The sequence below is a fragment of the Anolis sagrei genome, chromosome 3, assembly GCF_037176765.1.
Source record: "Anolis sagrei isolate rAnoSag1 chromosome 3, rAnoSag1.mat, whole genome shotgun sequence".
Classification (NCBI taxonomy): Eukaryota; Metazoa; Chordata; class Lepidosauria; order Squamata; family Dactyloidae; genus Anolis; species Anolis sagrei.
Window position 1 is genome coordinate 219,510,365 of NC_090023.1, and position 27,070 is coordinate 219,537,434.

General features: G+C 39.2%; 1 protein-coding gene across 1 annotated transcript in view; it reads left to right on the forward strand.

Annotated features, from left to right (window-relative positions):
• Positions 1-27,070, forward strand: part of ARHGEF4 (Rho guanine nucleotide exchange factor 4) — a 239,972-nt gene that overhangs the window by 71,654 nt on the left and 141,248 nt on the right. Inside the window, exons 3-5 of the mRNA XM_060768163.2 lie at positions 14,699-19,051; positions 21,467-21,787; positions 23,170-23,299. Of these exons, the coding sequence (XP_060624146.2) occupies positions 14,699-19,051; positions 21,467-21,787; positions 23,170-23,299 (4,804 nt within the window). The remainder of the gene's footprint in view (positions 1-14,698; positions 19,052-21,466; positions 21,788-23,169; positions 23,300-27,070) is intronic.

Here is a 27,070-nt window from a genome sequence, read left to right on the forward strand (position 1 = left end):
AGATCTTGTTCATTTTCATGGTTTCCTCCTTTCTGTTGAAATTGTCCACATGCTTGTGTATTTCAATGGCTTCTCTGTGTAGTCTGACATGGTGGTTGTGAGAGTGGTCCAGCATTTCTGTGTTCTCAAATAAAATGCTGTGTCCAGGTTGGTTCATCAGGTGCTCTGCTATGGCTGATTTCTCTGGTTGAAGTAGTCTGCAGTGCTTTTCATGTTCCTTGATTCGTGTTTGGGCAATGCTGCCTTTGGTGGTCCCTATGTAGACTTGTCCACAACTGCATGGTACACGGTGGACTCCTGCAGAAGTGAGAGGAAAGGACAAGGAAAGGACGTTCAGCAAAGGACAAGAGGGATCCTCTCACTTCTGCAGGAGTCTACCGTGTACCATGCAGCTTGACATATGGGAGTTGTAGTTGCTGGGATGTATCATACACCTACAATCAAAGAGCATTCTGAACCCCACCAATGAGAGAATTGGGCCAAACTTCCCACACTGAACCCCCCATGACCAACAGAAAATAATGTGTTTTCTGATGGTCTTTGGTGACCCTTCTGACATCCCCCTTGCGACCCCCCCCCAGGGGTCCCGACCCCCGGTTGAGAAACACTGCTCTAAGAGATATAGAACTGCTTTATTAAACAAAGAAACAAAACCAAATATTCATAAAATATTCCCCTACAAAACCCGAGCCAGTTACCATTGAACTCTGGGTGGATAGGATAACTAGAAATATGGCAGTCTTTTGGTGTCTTCTGGTCTTGACATTTTAACTGGAATTTGAATAGAACATACTCTGGTACTCCCCACGATCTCATTCTATGTGGAAATTTTAAAATTAGATTTAAATATTACTTTTAAGTACTTCATAGTTTATACACACAAACATACATACATACAACATATTACAGCCAATTAATATTTGAATAAGAAGCTTGACATATAGATATTAAGTTGATACATTTATAAAAACACACAACAAGAAATGTACAAAATATGATATGGCCTGTGTTTTACATTCAGGGAGGATAAAAAACAACACAAATATTATGTTGTCAAAGGTTTTCATGGCCAGAATAACTGGGTTGCTGTGAGTTTTCCAGGCTGTATGGCTATGTTCCAGAAGCATTCTCTCCTGACGTTTTGCCGACATCTATGGCAGGCATCCTCAGAGGTCGTGGGGAAACTGTTGGAAACTAGGAATCAGGGCCAGCTACCCACCTACCAACAAAGGATTCCCCCAGGCAGTAAGAAGCCAGACCTTGAAACTGCTAGGCCATTAAATGCTAATCAAGGTGGCCAATTGAAACATTCACACCTACCTTCAACAGACAAGAGTTCTTTCTTCTACCCTGGACATTCCACAGATATATATAAACCCAATTTTTCCTAGTTTCCAACAGACCTTACAACATTTGAGAATACTTGCCATAGATGCAGGCAAAACATCAGGAGAGAATGCTTCTGGAATATGGCCATACAGCCCAGAAAGCTTACAGCAACCTATTATTATTATTATTATTATTATTATTATTATTATTATTGACAATTTAGAACACATTTATCATTTATCTAATAATTTGGATTTTAAGTACTTTTGCTTAAGTTTACCCAAAACAGCAGTATTTAGTTCCCTATAATGACACTCCCTTAAGGCTGAGGCAAGTTAGTGAATGTGGTTTTGGATCAAGCATATAATTTGAGAGCACTGTAGCAATAAAATAAAACCAGCAATAGAGAAGGCTGTGGTTGTCACTTTTACTGCAGCGTGAAGTAATTAGGCTGTCAGAGTTTTCACCTGCTCTGGGCCCCACAAGTCACCTGCCTGTACCTTGCTATAATTGCCAGTTTTAACAAGTAAGCTTGGGATGTTCTGCCCTGATCTCTTGAAACACACCTTACCCAAGTATGATTGCAGGTTATAAATAGTGTGTGGGGTGTTTATTTTTAATACCTTTGTAAAAATTATACATGTCTATATGTTTATCAGAACAAACATATCTATGTTATTTGTTTTACAGTGGTTTAATTGTCCTTTCCTTAAAAAAAACTTTGGGAACTATATGCATAACTCAGTTAAGAAAGCCGTGATAAAGACAATCCTTTCTACAAAGTTTTTGTATACCCACCTATCCACATCTTTTCCTTTCTTCTCTGTTTAACTAGAAGTTCTTTTAGCAACTCTAGCACTGGCGGAAGGTTGGAGAGACAGAGTATTTAGGGTTGCCACAGTGTCTACAATAAAACTTGAGCTGGGAAAAAAATGAGGTCTACTCTAACTGACCCTATTGTAGATAATACCTGTGTCTGCCTGTATTAAACAAGGTAACAGCATCTGTCTTCAGACTGCTGGAATTATAAGTTCATTTTTAAAATGTCTGTACTATAGCATTATCCAGTAGTGGACTATTATTATGTTTCTGTGCAGCAGAGTTGGTAAAGTACTCAATGGGCATTGTAGTGCTTACTAAACTGAGGCACATTGGGCACTGTTGCTTGGCTTCCCAATACCCATCCTTTGCAGTTTACTAAAAGAGTATATTCATGCCTCTTAGCTAAGTACCATATATAACCGACTATAAGCCAACCTGAATATAAGCCAAGGCACTTCATTTTACCACAAAAAACGGGGAAAACATATTGACTCAAGTATAAGCTAAGGGTGGGAAATGCAGCAGCTACTGGCAAATTTCAAAATAAAAATAGATAATAAAATTATATTAATAGAGGCATCAGTAGGTCCAATGTTTTTGAATATTTCCATAAAACTGTAATTTAAGATAAGACTGCCCAACTGCTTAAACCATTATTCTGGCCTTCTTCAATGTAAATGTGCTTATGCATCCTTCCAATAATAATAGAGTAAAATAATACATGTATTAAAAATAATAATAGAGTAAATAATAGAAATGTAATAATAACAGTAATCAGAGTAAAATAATACATGTATTATTAATAATAATAGAGTAAATATTAGAAATGTAATAATAACAGTAATAACAGAGTAAAATAATAAATTTAATAATAATAACAAAGTAAAATAATGTAATAATAACAATAACAGTAAAATAATAAATGTAATAATAACAATAGAGTAAAATGATAAATGTAATAATCATAAATAGAGCAGAATAATAAATGTAACAACAACAACAGAGTACAATAATAAATAACCTTGACTCGAGTGTAAGATGAGGGGGACTTTTTCAGCTTTAAAAAAGGGCTGAAAAACTAGGCATATACTCAAGTATATACAGTATACATTAAGTAAAAAGTGATATAGGCTTCTGGTGGACAGATATATTTGTTTGAATACCAAAACGGAAATCTTAAGAAATGCAGGGGATTAAAAGTGAAATCTTCATTGGATATATTTTGGAAGAAGTTTTCAAAGAGTCTCTGAAAGGTTCAAACTATTTTTATTTCCAGTAAGGTTTATCTTACCTGTCTGTTTCATTTCATATCTACATATTTTTAGTTTGTGATTACAAGCTTGGTAAGGCATGCAGAACTGCTCTTCTATTTTGTGGCACAGCAACATATCCCTATTCTTTCTGCCTGATACCAAAGTAAGCACTTTGTTAAGTGACATATACTTTTATGGTTCTTTGAGAAGAGCTTGACCCCTCAGTTTTTTTCAGCAAGCCTCAGTTCTCAGGAAGTGGTAATAACTGGATTGGTATAAACAGATATTCTCTACTTATTTATGATGGCATTTACCTGCACACATGTAGGAGAGAAGGAAGAGGATGTGTTTAAATCCTATCACTGACATTTTGCACACCTGGCTTCCTTTTAGAACTGCAGTCATTACCTGAGTCTCCAATCCTGGGAGCCATATGAGTACATTCAGCTAAATATGATGACAAAGCCCTTTCCAGGCCTTTGTACTGAATGCATAAACATTTAAAAAAACAGGAATGGGTAATTGGGGACAGAGTTTGTTGATCCATCTCCCCACTTTAACTCTACCTATGTGCAGATGAATGTCTGCCATGAGTCTTCTACTTATAATGCATGTAACTTGTTGCATAAATACTAATGCATCCTGTTTGTCAGTTGTGGCATCATAATTAAGGCTTAGGACATTATAACCGCTTTGTATTTTTATTTGTGATCATGGTATATTTCCAGGAGTGTAAACCACCTTGAAACCCACCTTGAAAGTCAGCTACCTGGAGTGATGGTGGCCTGTTCTGCGGTTGAGTAGGAGATGCAGAACGACATGACATCCCATCTGGGCACCTCTACATTGTCATATAATCCAGTTTCTGAATCCAGGTTATCTGTTTTGAACTGGATTATACAGCAGTGTAGACATATCCAGTTGAAAGCAGATAACCTGGATTCAGAAACTGGATTATATAGCAGGGTTGATCCAGCTTTTGAGGGCTCTGGCTGGCTTTAAAGTAGGCCAAATGCGGAATTAAAGGATAGGTATGACAACGTGGCTGTATGTTTCATGCAAAGTTTCATCTACTGAATTAAATCCTGGCCCTGCTGACATATGTAGATGCTAGATTTCCATTTACACCCTGTTTTTGCTACTCACTCCTTCCTTAGTTGTCCACTCTTTTATTTTCCAAACCCAATCATTCTCTTCAGCAGTGGTTCTCAACCTGGGGGTTGTGACCCCCAGGAGGTCGCCTGGCCATTTCGGAGGGGTTGTGAGGCCACCTCTGTTGGCCCCTTCCCAAGGGCGTGGGTCAGGTGAGGGCTCCTTCGTGCGAGGCCTGGCCTCGCGCAAAGACTGCCTCACGCTTTTGGCATCCGGCGAGGGCACGAGGTGGGTGAGGGGATCTCGGTGCGAGGCCTGGCCTGGCCTGGCACAAACCCCTCGCCCACCTCGTGCTTTCACCATGCAGCATGGGTGCGAGGCGGGCAAGGGGTTCTCGGCGTGAGGCCTGGCCTCGCGCAAAGCCCCCTCGCCCACCTTGCGCTTTTGCCATTGTCGGAACTCCTGAGCTGGTCGCAAGGGGGGGGGGGTGTTAGACAGGTCACCACAGACCATCTGAAAACACAGTATTTTCTGTTGACCATGGGGCTTCTGTGTGATAAGTTTGGCCCAATTCTATCATTGGTGGGGTTCAGAATGCTCTTTAATTGCAGGTGAACTGTAAATCCTAGCAACTATAGCTCCCAAATGTCAAGGTCTATTTTCACCAAACTCCACCACTGTTCACATTTAGCCATATTGAGCATTCATGCCAAGTTTGGTCCAGATCGATCATTGTTTGAGTCCACAGTGCTCTCTGGATGTAGGTGAACTACAACTCCAAAACTCAATGCCCATCAAATCCTTCCAGTATTTTCAATTAGTAATGGGAGTTCTGATTGCCAAGTTTAGTTCAATTTCATCATTATTGGAGTTCAGAATGCTCTTTGATTGTAGGTGAACTATAAATCCCATCAACTACAACTCCCAAATGACAGCAGCATTAGGAAGGTTGAGAACCACTGCTCTACAGCTTCTGTGAAAGAGAGATGTCAGCTTCCTGTTATTTCTACCTCCTTCTCAACTGATGGGGAAAATGGATTACTTGGTAGGAAAGGGGACAGTATTATCAAAGAACCATTTAATGCACCTGCTGTTTAATGCTTTTTCATGGGGAATTCTTAGTCTCCCTTCAAACCTGGAGTGAGGTTGATATCTCTGTAGCCCATTTCTTTCTCCTTTGATGCAAAATCTGCTGTGAGACATGGTGGACCAAAAGTAGACAAGTGACCTTACTATCATGGGTTTAGTGCAGATGACTTGTTTCCATATGGGTCACAAGCAAGAGTTCCAATTTCCCAAAACCACCTTTTTCTTTCTGGGACCTTTGAAATATTTTGAATGAGGACTTCCAGCAGTTCTGATCAATGTAGCTAGTAGTTAGGGATGATGAGAATCAAAACACAAAACTTCTAGAGGGATCTAAACCAACCCAGATAAAGAAAAATCCGACTGAACATGTGCAACTTCCAGTACCTACTTGTTAAACAGCTTGTCTAGCCAGTATAATTGACTGCATTCCTGGTGTTCCCATTCTAATTCCTAAATTCTGGATCTCAGCATTTTTTCCCCATTGGCATCGAGACTGCCTGTGGCCATGTGCTCATTCTGGAATAACTGATAGCACATATCTCTTGATTGTTGGTCCACCCTGGTTTCCTTTGTAGTCGTGTAGTTGAAATATCAATCTCTTAAAGTACATCTGCATTAAAAAAAAACTTGAGCCTTGTGAGACTGATTCCTGTAGGCTTTGTGGTGTCCAGGTTACACTTTTTGGAACTAGGCAATAGTTTTATATCTATCTAGGATTCAGGCATAATGCATTAAAGACTTGTTCTGGGTGCCAAAAAGTCAATTAAAAATTAGAATTTGGAAGGCACATGATAAATTAAGTTTACTTAATTTACTTTTAACTTATATAGATAGTTACATCACACGTCTGATACAGTAGAGCAAACTAAGGCCCGAGGGCCAGATACGGCCCTTCAGGGTCATTTACCCAGCCCTCGCTCAGGGTCAACCTAAGTCTGAAACTACTTGGAAGCACACAACAACAACAATCCTATCTCATCAGCCAAAAACAGGCCCACACATCCCATTGAAATACTGATAAGTTTATATTGGTTAAAACTGATCTTCATTTTAATTATATTGTTTTTAAGTGATGTTTGCCCTACAAATAAGATATTTGCAGTGTGCATAGGAATTCATTCATGCTTTGTTCAAATTATAATCCAGCCCTCCAACAGTTTGAGGGACTGTGTCCTGGCCCTCTGTTTAAAAAGCTTTTAAACGGTAGAGTCTCGCTTATCCAACATAAATGGGCTGGCTGAACATTGGATAATAAGGAGGGATTAAGGAAAAGCCTATTAAATGTCAAATTACATTATGATTTTACAAATTAAGCACCAAAACATCATGTTTTACAACAAATTGACAGAAAAAGGAGCTCAATACATGGTAATGTTATGTAGTAATTACTGTATTTATGAATGCAGCACAAAACATTCACAATGTATTGAAACAGCTGTAGATCTGGGCAGGAGGCAGACTGCGTTGGATAATACATAACATTGGATGAGTGAAGGTTAGATAAGCAAGACTCTACTGTACTTTGCCTCTTCTTCTGTTTAATTTTTTCCATCTCCAAATCTGATATGGAGAGAATTGGGCTTTTGGATCCTGTGCCTAAATTTGTGGCAGGAACCAGAGGAGTGATGACTGGTCAGGTCAGTTGGTGGGGAAATATCTGGATGTGACTCTGCTGACTAAGCCTACACTGCTAATTAGGGAAGGAAGGTGGAGCGTTTATTGTCACAGTGTGGCTGGAAGGGGATGGACTTGAATGCTTTCCTGCCTCTTGTTCTTTATTTCAAACTGGGAGAGAAAAGATAACATCCTCATCACACAAACTAAAAGTGGATGAATTTTACCTGAATTTTGCTTGGATTGGAGAATATGGAGGATCATCTTCCATATCATTTAGGTAGGAGAAATCAGAAGACCTTTAGAAGACTGGGGCCTGTATTCTGTAGGAGAACCGATGAGTTTCAGGAGGACTTTGTACCTCAGAACAATGCTTTTAAGAGAACCCAGAGACTGTGTTTCTGGCAGCGAGCTCAGCTCCCTGGGGAGACATTTCAACATTTTACCTCTGCTCTGTGGGACCTGGCATCAGGCTGCAACTTTGGGCCCTTGAAGGAAGAGATGGTACTTGGCCAGTTGATTGAGAAAGCAGAAGACAGTCGAATTAGGGGGGCATTGCGGTTAAAGAGAAATTCTCTGACTCTCGCCAAGGCTGTGGAAATGGGCTCACAAATGGAGAAAGCACTCAGAATGGATCGCTATAGGATGTCACTGGTAATAGATCGCCGAGTACATCAGATCATGGGCAACAGAATGTGGAGAAGGAAGTGCTGTAGGTATCATGGCTCGCTGCATCAAAGGACAGAAAGCGTGATGCCATCTTGGGGAACTAAAAGCCAGTCAAGCAGAAAGCCAAAGTCCAGTTTACACCACTGTTCCAGGATGAAACCATCTTGGACTACAACTATAATGGTATGTTCTGAAAAAGCCTGTTCTGAGATTTCAGTTTCTATCCATCCATCCATCTACCTTACCTATTAAAATCATGTGCCTGAAGAGCAGCAATGTTTGGATTGCAAATTTGTTTCTTAATATGTTTTCTTCATAAAAGAAAACATATTGGATAATTATGGTATGAAGATATTGACATGGTATGAAGGAAATTCCATAAATTGGGGTGGAAAACACTGGTGGAGTGCAGCTACCATCATCCCAAGCCAACATGATATTGATGGGGATGGTGGGAGTTTAGATCCACCAATATTAAAAAATTTTTTACTCATGACCTCTTTCTACCTGATAAATTTTTACATTACTCTGGTATATAAAATATGTATAAAATAAAACATTTACGGATAATAAACCAGCATTTAAAAGGTTTGCTAAGCAGGGAGATTTTCATTTTTGTGAAGTACCGCTGAAGCATTTTCTGCAGAGTCCACTGTAAACACTGCATGTTGTTGCTAACAGATTTGTGTAAATGGGTGGTATTCAGAAACCTTTTACTGTTACTCAATTTTCTGTGGCATTAGCATTGAGCTAAGTGAATTCTTGCTGTAAATTATGTTGTTGCAAATAAAACCCAATGCCTCTTACAGATCTGATATTCTTTGATCTTGTACCTTTACTTGATTCTTTGATCAAGGCTCTTTTGGTGGCTCCCATCTCCAGTCTCCTGCTTCTCAGGCATGTGAAGAAGAGTGTGTGTGTGTCAGTCCCAACTCTGAAATGTGTTATCTCTGGAGTTGAGCGGTTTTGGAGCCAGATGTTTTTAATGAGACTTTAAAATTGTCAATGGTGGTTTCTAATGTTGTTTTATTGCCCCAATTGTTTTTGGATTTGCTACTAGTAGAGGAGAAGGTATAGAGCAGTGGTTCTCAACTTGTGGGTCCACCGATGTTTTGGCCTTCAACTCCCAGAAATCCTACCAGCTGGTAAACTGGCTGAGATTTCTGGGAGTTGTAGGCCAAAACACCTGGGGACTCACAGGTTGAGAACCACTGGCATAGAGGTTTGTCAGCAGAGGAAAAGTGGCCATTGGCATTGTAATGATGCTAGTGGTGGGTTGTTGTAGGTTTTTCGGGCTGTATGGCCATGTTCTAGAAGCATTCTCTCCTGACGTTTCACCTGCATCTATGGCAGGCATCCTCAGAAGTTGTGAGGTCTGTTGGAAACTAGGAAAATTGAGTTTATATGTCTCTGGAAAGTCCAGGGTGGGAGAAAGAACTCTTGTCTGTTGGAGCTAGGTGTGAATGGTTCAATTGGCCACCTTGATTACCATTTGATTTTCTGAGGTGTTTGCAAGCTGGCAGAACAGCTTCATCACATGGGCAAATTTACCTATTGTAGGACTCTTTCAGCACAGTTTGGAGACGCAGCCTGCTAGATTTCATAAAATAACACACAGGTATTTCCCATCAGGGCTCTGTCTCCAAAACTATGCTGAAAGCATCCTAAAAAGCGACAAGGAAAACACGGGAGGCTAGCAATGGGGCAGTGCAGGGGAAGCTGGGCAGAGATGCTTTCCCCTGTGTGATGGTGAAGATGGTTCTGCAGCGCTGAGGGGATGCAGGTTGATGGATTCACTAAGATGCTGGTGAATTCCCCCCCTCCCCTCCCCGCTGTCGGTCCACATTAGGGGACCTAATGTGATGAGATCCTTGATCTGATAGGATCGGGTGCCACATCCCAGTCAGAAAGTATCTTATGCCAGTGTAAGTGATCTTTTTGCCAGCATAAGCCATTAACACAATCCTATTCATTGTTTGATTATCTTTTACATAATTCAAATTATTCTTTTCTTGTTTTTGCTTTTACATTATTAGCACACCTTCTTGCACAACAACTGGGGCTTTTTAAAAAACCAAAGGCTGATTTCTAGGGGTTTAATAATTGTTTAATTATATATTTACAACTTTTTGTATTTCTATTGCATTGATTTAAACTTCTTGTAATGTACCTTGATGCCTGTATTGGGGAAAACGCTGGATAGAGATCAACAAATATAACAACAACAGTTTGTTTACTGTTGTTGGAAATTCAACAGAAGCTGTGCATTTGTCATCTTTCACTGCATCTTATCATACTTTTCCAAAAGTAAGATCTGCTGAGTTCAAATGTGTTTAGGTTGGCAGTCTTAGGCATTTCCCTTAACACTGCCTTTTAAATTTGGAGTGTTGACAAGTCAATCTTGTTGTATTTGGATTATCTTATCCCCATCTTTTCCCTGCATTTCTAAGTGTTGTTTTATTAAAAACCACAGATGATAATTAACATGGCCTAAATTGTTGGAAGTGTCAACATTAAATTCCTTTCTTTTCCATGAAAACCTGAGTTCCAGAGCAGTAGGGATAGAGCCAACTGACCTATAAATGATATTCAGTGATTTGCAAAAAATAATAATGAATTTTTATTTGATATGTTTTCACAGATGGCAGTCAATTTCATCAAATGCTCTCATAATTATCTTGACTGAAGATAGCAACTGCCAGGCAGGATAACATAAAGTCAGACTAGTAAACCCCCAAGGAAGCTCCAAGAAGATTGGAAAGAGAGCCAGGGTCATCACAGGGATTTGTAGTTTGGTGAGGCACTGGAGTTCTCTCCCTGAGAATTATAATTCCAATCACAGAATTCCAAAGAACATCCAATGGAAACCCACCTGATAGGAACATGAAAGTGAAGTCTGAGTTTTCTATTTCTCTATACTTATTCCAATCAAATAATAAAGTATTGATTGTAAAATCCATCACAATTTCTCACCATACCAGGTGATCTGGAAGTTTGGAATTTGTAGACACAGTGCAACTAAACTACACACCACACCTATTTGTAGTTTTCATTAAGGTAGTCACATTATAAACAGAATAGCATAGCCTTCCCTTACCTGGCCTCTCCAGATGTTTTGTACTGAGCCTTCCATTGGTCTCAGCCACCAGGGGCTAATATTCAAGGATAATGAAAAGCTATAGTCTAAACCATCTGGAGAGTCCAGGGCTCATCTGTAGAAGAAGAATATTGATGTACCTCAATCATTTGGAAGTTTTCTGAACATGAGTAAAACAAGATGGTACTATTGTTGGGCCGGACTGAAATATCAGCTCTATTGTATCTCTAGGTAGGATTTAGAACTGGAATGAGCCCTGAAACTGATAAGATGAACAAACATTAAACCACGACTTTGGCCAAAGGATCCACCAGGACCTAGCCCTGCTTTCTAACCAGCCTACTCATGGTACTAGTTGAGATAGATAAGGTTTATTTCAAGCACCAGCATTTTATAGAACTTCAAAGTTATGCAGAAAACAAAAAAGTGTGCATGAGGAAAATTGTTTTCTCTATCGAATGCATACATGGTAGTCCTTATCTGAGGTTGTATTTTTCACCATCACTATCACTCAGCTGATTTAGCGACCTTTTATACTACACACTCATAACACTATAATTCCACTTTAATTCACATGTGTCCATGTGAATTAAATTCCAGGTATTTGTTTAGTTGCCACTAAAGGTATCTGGCAGATAATTCTAAATACAAAACTACAAATCCCAGAATTCCATAGCATGTAGCCATGGCAGTGCAAATGGAATCATAGCATATAATAGTGTACTATGAAAGAGCCCCTGTTTTTTTCTTTTCCTTTTGATCTTAGAAGTTTGCATTCTTCTTAGTAGTTTGCATTTTGCTCAGAGGACATTGATTTCATGGACTCTTTCAATTTCTAGATGATTATGGACATTATGATTATGGATCCCCAGTGGTACAGTGGATTATACTGCTGGGCTGTTGAACTTGTTGATAAAAAGGTCGCAGGTTTGAATCCGGGGAGTGGCATGAGCTCCCACTGTCAGCCCCAGCTTCTGCCAACCTATCAGTTCAAAAACATGCAAATGTGAGTAGATCAATAGGTACTGCTCCAGTGGGAAAGTAATGGTGCTCCATGCAGTTGTGCTGGCCACATGTCCTTGGAGGTGTTTGTGGACAATGCCAGCTCTTCTGCTTAAAAATGGAGATGAGTTCCAACCTCCAGAGGTTGGAGCTTAATATCAGAGGAAACTTTTACCTTATGGACATTTGTTTGGGGATTCGGGGTTGCTCGGACTGATATACACACACATTGGTGTCATTCCTCAATAGTGACTTAAGACACTGGAGCAGTTGGAGGGGAAGAAGGTTGTGATGGTTACAGAGCAATTATCTCATGCCCTCTTTAATCTGGACAACTGTAAGATTTTTTGCTGCTTGATCCAAAGCTCAGGCTTTTCAGTTCCAGAGGTCTACTAGACTGGCAGATGAGTCTCACTTTGCCAGAGCTAATTAGACACCTCCTTGCACAATATCTGAGGGCAATGTTCTAGCTAATGGGTCACAAGGCAGGCGGTGCTGCAGCCCATCCCAGTATCTGCTATATAATGTGGCCTAATGGTAGGCCCAGTTTTGTTTTTAATCACTTCTGAATTATGGAACAAGTAGTTTCTCTTTTAGGAAACTTTTGGGATGGTAGCTCTGGCAAAACTAGTCTGAGAAGTATTGCATCTTGGTTCTGACAAAAACAGGCATTATGGAACATGACTGTGAGTGGTTTCAGAACCACGGAGAGCTCAAATACAATTGGTTAAAAATGTAGGTGAAGACCTTATGAGCCTTGAGCCCCGATTCTACTTCTGAAGTTTTGCTGCACTGATCAACTAATGTAGACTCAGTGTCAAACCAGATAAACACATACCATGAGATTGTTTTTAAAAAATCTATATGCTATAGTGGGCAGTTTTTCTTACTTATGTATCTTTCATTTAGTGTTTATTTGTGTGAAAGATAAACATGGATTTAATTTGCAGCTCCACAAAGCACCTGTCTCTGTGGAAACCCTGTTATTGGACGAAGAATACTAAGTGTTTAGATTTGTCTGTTTGGTCCAAGGACCAACCACTTGTTCTTGAGAAAGGACCTGCAGCTTCTCACTTGGTGTGTGACAATTTGGGAAGCACCTGGCTTCTCAGCTGCATAGGAAGGTGCTTTTCTCATCTCCCTTCACTATAGTTACACAACCATAAAAATACGTTAGCATAGTGCATGCTGGTGTAATATCCCCAAAATAATTTCAGCCTATTACCTCAGTCGTCCAAGCAGAGGAGCAGTTAGAGCAAGGTTTCCCTAGTATATATTAATAGACATTAGAGACACACATTTTTCCACTCTTGACATGGTAACCATTGAAAGACCACTTATGCCACAGGGTATAGATATATCAAGGGTACTCCCCAATAAAATTGGTTATAAACCACTAAAAGGTTTTTAAAGGTATTTTAGTGATTTATAACAGTTTTTATTGGGGAGTTTTCTTGACAGTATCAGAATGATGGGAGCATTTATTACTCAACACAAAAACATTAACATATTATTCAAAAATATAGGTCTGTGTGACATCACTGCAATAATGCAGGATTTAAAGGGATAATCTTATACTATTTACTTCACATTTTTAGTTGTGACATTCATTACTTTCATTGAGTGAAGCATTAAGCATTCATTTATTAGTTACCCCATTAAAATAACATTGGAATTAAAAAATCTATATGCACAAATTTCTTCCACATCCTCAAGTTTAAAATAATTTACACTGTATATAAAATGTATTTTAACATCATTTGGAATGTTAAAAGAGATGTTATCGCTTTTTATATATGTGAACATAAAAGATTATGAAGGAATTGTAACTGCAGCCAATAAAGGGTGCCATTAAGTATGTGTCCACATTTTTGGGAATGGAGCTATTTAGCAAATTGGACAGAACTTGTGATATTAGAACCATTAGATCTGCAGTCTCTCTGGAGTATTTTAATAACTTCTGGTTTTGTTTTAGCCATTTTTGGTCCTAGATTTGGAACAAAGTCAGGCTATAAATAAAGAGAACAACACCAACAAGAAGCATGGTAATAATAATAATATCCAGTGTTTGTGGGAAAAGAAAACAATGGTGTTTTCACACAGGATGGGTGCTTGGGAAGAATTCCAAATGAATTTACAAAAATCTGAATGAAATTGCCATAGAGATGGTCAACAAAAAACCATACTGATTGGAAGTTGTTACATATCCAATATCTCAATGAAAAGAATCCAAATACTTTGATGATAGATACAGCGGCAAGACTGTGACTACGGGGTTGAATATGTAAGGCTACTAGGAAGCAAAAACCACTGCTTCCTAGTAGCCTTACATATAATAGCCTGCCCAACATATGTGTGAAAGATTACAATGCTGTTTGGAGTAAAGCTGCCTTGAGTGATAATTTGTCTCTCTTCTTTTGTAAATGTAAGATACTAGACATAATAAAGAAAAGGATGCATCTTATACAACAGGGGTAGAAATCATATGACTTTCCAGATATTGTTGGGTTTCAGCCCTCAGTAGTCTTAACCAGCATAAGCAATGGAGCGGGATGATAGGAGTTGCAGTCCAACATCTGAATGATTCCCAACTTTTGAATCCAAAAATATCTAAACACCAATCAAAGCCTGCAAAATACCAGTTCTAACTAAACTAAAACTTTACTATGTAAGAGCATAAATAGTATCTTTTTCTCAAGAGTAACAATTTTTTTCCTCTCTTTCTTTGCAGGCCCCTGAGCCGATAGAAAATTGCACAAGTGAGGGAGAGCTTGATGAAGATCAGAGTTCTTCTGCCCCAAGTACATTGGAGCTGGAAGTACGTGGATCAAGCCAGGAAACAGATGAAGACTATTTTGAGACCCGATCACATCAGAGTGAATCACTATCGGACATCAAAACAGAGCCTTATGAAAGTGCATCAGACTCAGAGTCCATTGCCAGTGATGTAACAAGAGAAACCAACCTGAGTTCCTACTGCCTTTCTTCAGAAATAGAAGAATCGCAACACAAGTATTCTGAAACAAAAGCAGAAGTAGTTCACACTGAGTCTGAGTGTGAAAAACAGCTGGGATGTATGCAGGAGGAAGTAGCAGATTTGCCTTCAGTTTTACATGCAGCAGTAAGCAAATCTGAATTGGAGATCCTAACGCCGGAATCAGATTCAGAAGAGATCGGTGGAAAAGAGAAAACATTACCTTACAGTAATATCTGTGTAGGGCCAAAAACTCACAGAGAGGATGCTGCATTACAGACTGGTGTTTTACTGAATATGGAGGCAAGTGCTGTGGAGAGAGATGCACATTACTGTATCAATTCAAAAAATCTTGCTGAAGGTGCTCTTAGAAAATGCAACCCTAGGAGAGATATGAAAATATTTGCCGGTCTCAGAGCAAGCTCTGAAAGCTCTCTGAACTTCTTTGAAACTCGGCATTCTCTTGCCCACTCAAAAGCTGCCTCACAATACAGTTTGCCTAATATTCACTTAGAAACAAACAGAATATGGAAAAGAAACTGTGAAGCCTCCAAAGTTAAGTATAAAGAAGACTATATACTGAAGACAAAGTGCAATAGGAAGGACATTACTGATAGTCAAATACCTGCTGATAGCCACTTGTGTGGCACAAAGCTCAAGGCCACAGATTTGTCATCTTTAACACCTACATTTCAGCTGTCATCAGAAAGACCAGGGACCTTAAAACTGAAGTCATGGCACAGTTCACCTGGAAACATAACCACTCATGAGGCCAGAGAACATAACAATGATTGTATATGTCTAGCAGATAAATTAAGTTGGTCATGCTCCAGAATACCTCTAGAAGTATCAAGATTTGGACATATAAAGGAAAACTTTAGAAGGTTTGATGTCAACCCAAATGATCCTTCAAATATAACAAAAGATGTGGGTATTGAAGGATTACTTCTTGATACTCACACTGTCTTAAATAACAGCCAGTTGACGCAAGCGGCAAGCCTTCACTGGGCTACTGATGAACATTTACACAACAAATCTAAGACGTATGGCCTTATAACAAAAAGAGCAGATACATCTGAATGTGATTCTTTGGCACTCTCCCAGCTGCCCTTTCACACAATATTGGATAATTCCAAACAGGGGAATTCCTCAACTCTGGAGTGTATCCCAACACATATAAATGCCAACGTAGTATTAAAAAACCATGCTGTGTCAGAGACTGAGACAGAAATTAAAGAGATTTGTCAGCAACTTAATTCTGAATCAAACATTCATGATGCAGAAGAACATTTCCTAGATGTCTGTATCATGGTAGATAAAAATGACACTGGTAGTCTCCATGCTTCCACACTTAGTACAGATGTGAGCAAGGAAAGACAGTACCCTGAAACTGAAGACACTGAGGCCTTTCTAGGAGTCACTGAAGTGAGAAGCAATTCTGGATTTGGTTTAGATTGGGGGACAAGGGATGGAATTCTGTTATCAAGTGGGAAAGGCTTCACAGCAGAACAAGAGGCAATTCTGCTTCAAAACATGACTAGGCCAACCAGTGCCGTAATATGTTCTCCCAGTCAGGAAAAGACTGATGTTCCATTCATGAATATGGAAACAAAGGACTGTTGTTGTGGTTATGATTGTGAAGGTGATTCTGAACTAGAACCAAAACCACAGTACATTTGCCACGGAGAAAAATACGAAACGTTTTCAGAGTTAAAACCTTTCTTGATGACAGCTTTTGGTCAAAAAGGATTAGAGTTAAAAAAGCTGGAGGGTGAAACAATCCCAAGTGAATCAACTACTGAAATACTTGAACATGAGAATTTAGCCTCTCATCTTGACACTACAGCAGATGGCACAGAACCACAGGAAAATTTAAATATAGAGTCCATTTGTGGAAAAGATACTTTGCCTGCACAACTTTTATCAGGCAGTGATAGTGATTTTCTTGTTCTGAGGGCCACTCAAGAAGCTGCAAAAAATATTCATGAGAAAAGGGAAGCATCCCTTTTGGATTTATCTTCAGTGCAAGACCCTGCAGTGTCTGAGTCTATAGAAGGTTGTGTGGCGAACGGTTCTCTTAGAACAAATTTAAGTTTAGGAAGTGCTGTACAAACCTGGAAAGAAGAGGGATGTACAAGTGACTTGTCCTTAGAACTATATACCACAAATGCTGAGATGTTGCAGAGAAATCCCTGCAAAATGAAAGCTGTGTTTCTCTCAAAGACCATGCAAGAAGAAAACCTATTGTTGAAAGAAAGCTCAGGCTGTATATCAGTGGATGAACCTGTGTCTACAAATCTGGAACAGAGCATTTGCGTAAGTCTATCAAGAGCACAAGAAGTGAACCATGGACATACCTTGTGTGAAGAAAGCACGATTGATAATAAGACCTTAGAGAATCATGCCAAGCAAAGACTTGAGGAAGAAAACACTCAAAGCCATGATACGTTACAAGGAGAAACAAACCATTCTCTGAACACAGAACCCAGTAAGGGTTTCTCTAAAGAAGATCCAAAGTACATTGGAACAGAGAGTGGACTGAATTCAAACCCATATATAGGTGAAAATTTAGTGAAAGCTGACAACCAAGACAATAGCACTGGAGGTTTGGATAACATTAGCACTGGGAGCACAAACAGTGAGGAGATGGATGAGAACCTCTGCAATTTACTGGGCAGTAGTAACAGTTTCTATAAAACATTGCAAAGGAACAACAAGGTTGGAGCTACAGACAAGTCTGCCAAGCATTCAAAATTTTTAGCCTTTTCAAAAATGGCATCTTTTAGGAAAACGAAGCTTGCAAGTGCTGAAAGTCAGGACAACACCCAGACCAAGACAGAAGTAATAGATGGAGATAAAGGGGAAGAAATGGATGATAGTGTGAAACCTATCAATTCACCCACTTCTGCTTTCCAAAGCAAAGAGCATTCCTTTGCAGAGTTTTCAGATGATGATGATTTATTTTATGAGAAACCTGTTGGACTCTTCAACCGAATTAGCCTGAGAAAAGCTTCAGGCTCTGGACGCATACTCCTGGAAGATGTGGGCACAAGTTCTTCTCCTGTCCTGCCCAGAACAAAGTTCACAGAAGGGAAAGTTTTAGGTTCTGTGGAGAATAATGAGAACGAATCTTCAGATTACCTTGAACTCAGGAAATCCTCATCTGAAAATGACTTTAAAAGAAACAAAAGCACAGAGGGTAAAAAATTTAGGAGTCGGTTGGCCTTGGCTCACAGGTCCTTCTCAAGTTTCTTTGAATCTAAAACTCTGGAGAAAGAAAATGCTGAACAGAGTCCAAAGGTTTCAATTAAAAATGAAAAGGAAAAAGCCAAGTTGCATCAAACGTCCTGGAAAGTATTTCTGAAAAGCAAGGAGGCAGGTGTTCTGAAACAGTCTGCTGTAACTAGTCCTCTTCCAACACAGCAGAGTCCTTGTTCAAACAGGAGTCCTGGCAGCTTTGCGAGAAGAGGTTCCAAGGAAAAACAGGGATATCACAATGGGCAAGTATTTACAATCTCAAGTGTAACTAATGGCTCATCTGTGGACGCTGCACATTCTGACTCCTCTGGAACTGGTGACTTCCCAGCAGTAAACACAAGGAGGAGGAGAAGGGAGCCATCTCAAGAACTGACTATACAATGCCCACATAGCATAGACTGTAATGGGAAAGAATCAACAACAGGCAATGATGAGGATAGTTCCTTGGAAGAATTCTGGTTGAAATCTCCACTTAGCCCAGTTGACTTGCAGTCTTCATTTTCTCATTTCACTCCTTCTTGCCCTCAATTGTCAATGTATGAACGTAAAGATATACCATGTAGGCCCATGAGTCCCAAACCACAAAGTCCTCGAACCAGTTCTCAACGCAGAGGTTTCCATTACCCTGGGAGGCTCAATTCCACATCAATGATATCTCTTGGAAACATCTCCATGACTGATAGTAGCTTGGAAGCTCCTGAGAAGCCAAAGACACTGAAGCCTAGATCTAGCTTCTTGCAATCTGTTCACTCCCTAGATAATGATTACCTGAGAGAAGACAGTGGGATAAGCAGCCAGTCACAAATCAGCTTAAACATGACTTCTTCAGTCAGTGATATCATCAGAGATGAGGTGAGTTGCTTTGAAACTGGATTCATGTGGCTAATGGGTGCAGTCTCATTTAAGCTAATTACTTTTATTTGTATTCACTCTCCTCTTCCAAAGGAAGAGTTTTTCATATATTGAAGAGATTGAATGGGATTCTGGACCAGTTCAGCTGTAATTTGAATGTTTCCAAAATTGTAGGCTAAATTGGTCCCCCTGTTGAAAGGATTGGGACTTCCTCATCAAATTAATGTAGTTCCGTTGATTTCACTGTGTCTAATTTAGGTACAGTAACATTGGACAGAGTTTCCTATTTTAAAGCAATTCTAGAAGTGCACATGTAAAATATGCAGGTACATACAAACCACATGTAAGATCTATTTATCTGCAATTTCTGCAGTGTTACTAAGGACAAAAATTTAGGGTCCTGCTATTAAGTCTGCCCCAGGCAAATTAGATAGATAACTAGTTTTGTCTTCTTGTGTCATGTGTATGCGGTCATGAGAGAATGACTCTGAGATGGTTTATTTATTTATTTATTTATTTATGATGATAATGATGATTATGTTTGGAGACTCATGACTCCAAGCACAGCTCCAAAACATAGAGAAGTCATTATGGTGACTGACTGACACCACCCTTATCTTACAGTGAGTAGTGAAGATTTCCCTACATGGTGTGTAGAAACCCATCATATATAAGGTCAAACTGTCCATGCATCTAGCTCAAAACATATCAATAAAGTCTCTTTGTGGGCTGAGACAAAGAATTTTAATCTTTACCTGCTATTGTGCATACATACATACAAACACACACATACATATGCGATTGAACCTGCATGCAATTTTCTACCACTGAGTAAAGGTCCTTAACTATAAATTATTCAGTATTCCTCATTGGCCCTTCCAGTGTCTTCCAAAAAACATTTTTAAATTGAATCTCTCAGAATCTTGTGGTCACCATCACCAGTGGTCCACAAATAATATTGAAAGCTAAGTTCTTTTAGGAGCCAACATGGAGTAGTGATTTGAACACTGGATTGCAGCTGTGGAGACCAGGGTTAAAATCCCTGCTTGGCCATGAACTCAGTTGGGTGACCTTGGGCAAGTCACACACTCTGCCTCAGAGAAAGGCAATGGCAAAGCTGTTCTGAACTGAGCTTGCCAAGAATGCCCAGTGATAGGTTCGCAAACATTTCCCCAGATCTTAGTCAAAGAGAAATCTAATGTTTAAATCCAGTGTTTCTGTGCTCTCTGGAGGTTGGTTTTTTATTCCAAGATGGTCAAGCTTGGGTTTATAGCTGATACTGCTACAGATAGTAATATAATATACTATATATTATATAGTATGCAGAGTATGCTATACATTATAATATATATAAGCTGTCTCTTCATGTTTTCAAGAACTGAAGAGTATATAGGGTATTTTTAGGGGAGTTGTCTAAAGCAGTAACTACCAAACTCACATTCTCAAATATTGCTGGACTAAAATTCTGCCAACCTAGCCATTCAAAAACATGCAAATGTGAGTAGATGAATAGGTACTGCTCTGGCAGGAAGGTAATGGTGTTCCATGCAGTTATGTCGGCCACATAACCTTGGAGGCATCTACAGACAACACCAGCTCTTTGGCTTAGAAATGGAGATGAGGCAGAGGCAGACACGACTAGACTTAATGTCAAGGGGAAACCTTTACTTTTACCTTAAAACTCCCAGAAACTATAACTGTCAGCTATGTCTACTGTTGATTCTTGGAGTTGGACTTTCAACATTTGGTACAGTAATTCCCAAACTCTGATCTTGAAGTGCTCAACTCACAACAGCCTTGGCCACTTAGGTCAATGGTCAGAGATTTTGAGAGCTGAAGTCCAAAATACCTGTAGGATCAGACTTTGGAATCATAGGTTAAGAAGAATCTTCACCTATTCATAGGCACAGTTCTAGATCAGCGGGCTTACACAGTGGTTGTAAGTTGCCATTTTAAATTTTCAGCAGTGCTGCGGAGTGAGGCATTGGGAATGTGGGGGGCACTAAGAAAAATATAACAACTGACCTTCTGAATTTCCAGTATGCTGAGTCCCTAGGAAGTACTTGAGGATGCTGACATTAAATCTGTATACCCTTTTCCCATTGTGTACATTAAAATACTTATTGATACAGGTTGCTATACAACTAAAGTTCCATTTAGATTGCTGCATCTGGACTGAAAATACCTGGGAACAAGTAGGGCTTTCATAGCCTATGTTTGTAAGACACAGATGGTGTTGCTTTGAAGAGGTGCAAATAGGCATTGGTTTTATTTATTTATTTATTAAATTGATAACCTGCCTTTCTCCCAAGATGGGATTCATGACATGCCCGTTTCAAGATGCTTGTTTTGATGCACAGCATAAGTCAACAAACCAACCAATGTTTTTGTGCTTGCCTGTTGCTTATAAAACAGGAAACTACCCAACCCAGCCAGATCCCATCAGAAAAGAGGCCAGCTGAAAAACATGGCCTCCATTGCAGAAAGAGGTCTACTCAGATGTCATTGCCTCCATACTCATCCTCAAATATAGAGAACAAAGCCTGGCTGCTTCCCTTTCATATTCAGAAAGGGAAAGCAAAAGAGCATTCCCAGAGGAGGAGACACAGATCCTTATACAAGCGTTTCAGCTTTGACGACGCATGGATGGAGAAGAACCGGAAAAGGAAGCTTGTGAAAGAGGCACATTCAGACAGAGAGAATGAACTGAGTAACCTCCCAGAGGATCTGTTAAAAGTAAGAAGCCGAAGATACTCTTGTGTCCTCTCTCTGGCTGCATCTCTCTACCATCATCTTCTTCCTTCAAGCTATTCCTTTAACCAGTTCTGCTTTTTTCTTTATTTCTAACACTGGATGGCATTCACATGTGCATTAAAATTCATCTGTGCAATGGATATTTTGCCTTGAAAAAGAGGTCCTCTCAGTTGTATCTTTTCTTTTTTTATGTTGGCTATTCTTACAATATTGGAGCCCCCTGTGGCGCAGTGGGTTAAAGCGCTGAGCTGCTGAGCTTGTTGACCGAAAGGTCACAGGTTCGAATCTGGGGAGCGGTGTGAGCTTCCACTGTCAGCCCCAGCTTCTGCCAACCTAGCAGTTCGAAAATATGCAAATATAAGTAGATCAATAGGTACCGCTCCGGCAGGAAGGTAACCGCGCTCCATGCAGTCATGCCGGCAACATGACCTAGGAGATGTCTACGGACAATGCTGGCTCTTCGGATTAGAAATGGAGATGAGCATCACACCCCAGGGATGGACACAACTAGACTTAATGTCAGGGGGAAATCTTTACCTAACCTATTCTTACAATGGGAGGGGTTTAAAAGTTTATATATGCTACATTACGCATCACTCCTATCATTCACCAACTATGATAGCCATTCGCCATACAAGCTGGAGATTGTGGAAGCTGTAGTCCATCACATGTAATGGGCACCAGGTTGAGGAAGGGTGTAGTAAGCAATATAGTTGATTTTTTTCATTAGAAACCATATTACTGTGACTTGCAGAAGTATTTGCCCCTACTTTGATTTTTCAACATAAGGTTGAGTTACAATTTGGAACTGAAATAGATTTAACTGGTGCATTTATTTGACATACATATGATTCATAATAACATGTTTTAGTTTACTTAACTTCTGTGCCATACTGAAAATACCACACCTTCACAAGTTTTATGCATTTTGTGTATATCACATAGTATCATTGCCAGTAAGTCTATTTGAATTCCAGGTTATAACACAACAAAAAAGAGAAAGTGAAAATATTTTGATCAATGTTTCAAGGTATTCAGTTTCTCATGGATTTCCTCAAAGTTTTTGTACCAGGTATCCTCTTTTTTTGTTTGTTGTGATCATGCATGTCAATGCTTCCAACACATTTAAAATTCTTTGCACTTTTCATTAATAACACTGTTCTCCTTTGAAATCTCAATATTCTTTCTCTATAACTATCTAGGAGCCCATTCTCATAACCAGTCTGAGATTTCTTTTGAGTGCAAAAAGTCAAACTTCAGGGCTTAGAAATGTTACTTTTTGGACTACAAAAAGTAATGTTTGCTGGCTCTGTCCAAGCTACATGTTTCCTTAATTCACTATTATTGTTTTTTTTTTTGTATAGATTAAAATGAGACCATCTAGTACTTCATCCATGCCCTTTGATGCCCTGCCTCTGAAGCTGCATCTCTATTCTCAAAGTACACCAACAGGATTAGACTGTGTGGGTTTGAGACGGCGCATCTCTTTTCCTGGTATGAGCTTTTATTGACACCTGTTTTTTTAGCTGTTACATTATAATTGCACTGTATTTCACATCAGTTGGAACACTCTAGGTATTTCATTTTCACTCTCTGTTGGATATGCCTTTACATGCTGAGCTTTCCTAAAGTAATTTCTTTGAATTGGTTATTACTGTCGACAATTTAGCCCTGTGGAAAATCGTGATGTGGGAAATGACTTCCTCAGTTGCTTCTATAGTACAGATATATGATGAAAGATGTCAATAGAGATTTTATGTTGAGATGACTAAGCTGTGTCCCTTCTTAAGAGAAACTATAAGCATCATTTCAAAAACAAAAAATGAAAGATGATGCTAGGTAATAGAGAGACTCTAAATTGCTGGAAATTATTAGTTTTTCATGAGTTCTTGAGTCTACTCTTTCCAGCTGTTTAATATTTTAAGTAATTGTTAGACATGTATATGAACGAAAATAGACAGCTTGTTTCTCCTTGTTCTGCTTGTTCTTCCTGGGTATGAATTCTTTTATGTGGTGTTTTAAGGAAGGGAACCAGTCTACCAGATTTGTAAGAATAGTCACACATTTATGGCATGTTGCTGGAAAAAAAGATGATGTGTGCAATGGTGAAAATTCATGGATGGCACCATTTTGAATTAAGCCTACACCTGTTGATAGACTTTATAAGCTAGCTGGCATTGCCCTTGCTGATGTGCAATGGGAAGTTGCTGCCAATTGTGAGAGAAATAAGATTGAACACTGTGAAAGCCACCCACTATATGGCTATCAGCCTCTTCCCAGTAGACTCAAATTAAGGAAAGGTTTAATGAGAACCACCACTCCTCTATATGTTCCTCCAGCAGTAGCAAGAATATACCTCTGGGCATCAAAGTCAGGCAATTCCAACTGGATAGCCCCCCATGAAGGCCTTCCTTCAGGGGCAAACTAAGGGTTTGGGGCAACCTGAAAGTCTCTGAACAGACTCAGGAGTGGAATGGGCAGATCAAAAGACAAGCTGGCAAAATGGCACTACCTACTACTACTTCATCATCATCACACTAGAGAATGAATCCACTTTAAGCCCAGTTTCTGCCTCCTGCAGAATACTGGGGTTTGTAGTTTAGTGAGACTGTTAAAGGCTCTTCCCTAAACTACAAACCCCAGAATTCTGCAGGAGGCAGCAACCGGATTTAAAGTGGATTCATTCTCTAGTGTGATGAGGTCACTAAGAAGAATCCTCCACCTTGTGCGACTGTGGAGCAGAACAAACAACTCGGCATCTATATGCTTTTCCACAATGCCCAGTCTTAATTCACAGAGGAAGAACTGTTTAAAGCTACAGTCAACACAATCACTGTTGCCCGTTTTTGATCTAAAACTATTTAGCTGCTTGTGATCCTTTATTTTATCAGTTTTACACATATTTATTTATGCAATGCTTTCAACACAAAATAAATGAAACATTTTGAATTTGAGAATTTACTCAAATTCAGTTTTTGGCACTTTAAAAAAGTGTTAGGTTGGATGATTAGGTGTTTTTAAAATTACACTCAAAATACCTCAAAAAGTCTAAACAAATTAAATCGAAACTTTGAAAAGTAACAGGAAATTGTTATTCATCACACAGCCACACAACTTTGTCCTGACTTGTTGCCTTACATTTGAAATACAGCTTCAAGAAAATAATATGTTAACAGGAGCTGCTAATAACTTGTTACATCCAAGCACTAATCTGATATTGGTTGAGAAGGAAAAACTAAAATATATTTAAGAGAACAAAATGATATATGGAGATTGGCCAATAGATGGTGCCCCAGGGTTTAGAAAGCTTTGAGATGGAAATTTCTTTGAAAACCAACCCTTACAAATCCCCTAAAGGCCTAACATGCATAGTATTTGGTCTTTCCTAGTTCTTTTGCATGCAACTGTGTTTTCTGGTAATATGTTTCCTTTGTTATATTTCAACGTGTAATTTCAATTCTTCTATAATATCATCAGTCACACACAATGTGAGTCGAGACTTTTGTAGCCTCTGGTTTTGGATATGCCTTGATTTAAATTCCCAAACCTGTCCCTTTCCCATTTCAGAAAGTACCTGTGTACTATATAGCATATCTTAGATCTTATTGTAATCTGTTGTGCATTTCTTGGCAATCATCTACTCTGCCACCTGAATCTTAGAGCAACTTCAAGCATATTCATATAAAAAACCTGAATCTTTGGGGCTGTATTTTGAAATCTATAATAAATAAACCACAACACTGAGTGTCATTATATTGACTGTAACTGTGTAGGAACCCATCACAAACTTAAGGACATTGGAAGAGGATATGACAGCTAAGCATGAGAATGATACATGTTGGAAACCAAACTGCATCAATTGACAGATTTCTCTGAGATGGATGTCTTACGAGTTTTTTTAAAGGGATAAAAGAAGCTTTTGTTTACAGTGATAAATTTGGGAATGTTATTGGCATGTGTAGTTTGTCAGCTTTCTCTCCTTCATTATATGAGTGTCCTTCACTGCATGACTGCTTTATCTCTATCCTTGCATTCTTGGTTAGTTCTCAGCTAAAATATTATGTCTGGTGTGAGTGGAAACATTTTGTAAAGGACACAGACATGGCAGGAAGAGAATTCAGCAAAGAGTACCAAAAAGTGGGCACCATTTAACTTAATGGGATTGGTTAACCATTCACTGAATTGGGCTATAACTGACTGACTACAAAAGTCAGTTATAACAGGAAAGGCAAAGCCATGGCAACTTTGGGGTTTCCAAGTTATGACATTATTCATTTTTGTATTTAGTTCAAATGATGTATAGCTTGTTCTATTACAAAATAGCTAGTAATGTATTTCATCTAATACGTTATCTGCCATGCTATCAGTCACTAAAACAGCAACAAAAACAGGAAGCAAAATTTAAACTAGTTAAAACATTTTACAATATCAGAGATGAAAAATATGATGGATTCATTTCAAGAACAAGGTTTCAAAACAGTTGAAGAAAAACTGCTGGCAAAACACTGAATTGATGGAGCGAGTTAATCACCAGATGGGGTCTATCAATGTCGACAAGGCATGGGGCCATGATACATTAGTCACCAGCAGACTCTCTGAGGGAAGGCACTCAGGCTTGAAGAGGTCAGGAAAGTTCCCATCTCGGTAATAAATTACCTCTGCTCCTGTTCACTAGTATTTGGGAAACTTTGTGGGAGAGATTGAGGGAATTTCTGCCTGTATGCTGCAATATGAAACATTGTGTGATCAAGTCATGGAAGAGCGCACCAATGATTTCTGAAGCTCTACAAATGAAAGTGTCACTACTTGAGGACTGAAAAAAGCAATGTAGTAAGGCAAGTCTACTTTGCAGTTGGCTAGAATTGTACCTTTTCTTGCTGATAGGATGTGGTACATGTGTGGCTTCACAGCAAAGTTGCAAGCTGAAAGAAAGCTGATACGTGATTATGTCAGCAGTGGAAAAGTTCACAATGTGAAAAACTGCAACCTTTTCAAACTGAGCTAATTCAAAGCAACTTTTTTGGCTTCCCATCCTGCATAACCCTTCAGATGTCAGAATGAAGGACATCAGAAGGCAGGATCCCACTGTGAAAAATTGCTGCCTCTCTGCAGCAGCTGTTTTCCCAGATGATCTAGGCCTTCAAAGACCGTCCTCTGGATGTACATCTTCAAAACAATCTGTTAGCTGTGCAGTATCTGGAAACAAATTAAGACTAATTGAAAGCATTCCTATTTAGTCAGGAGCTACCTTTAAGGATTATATGT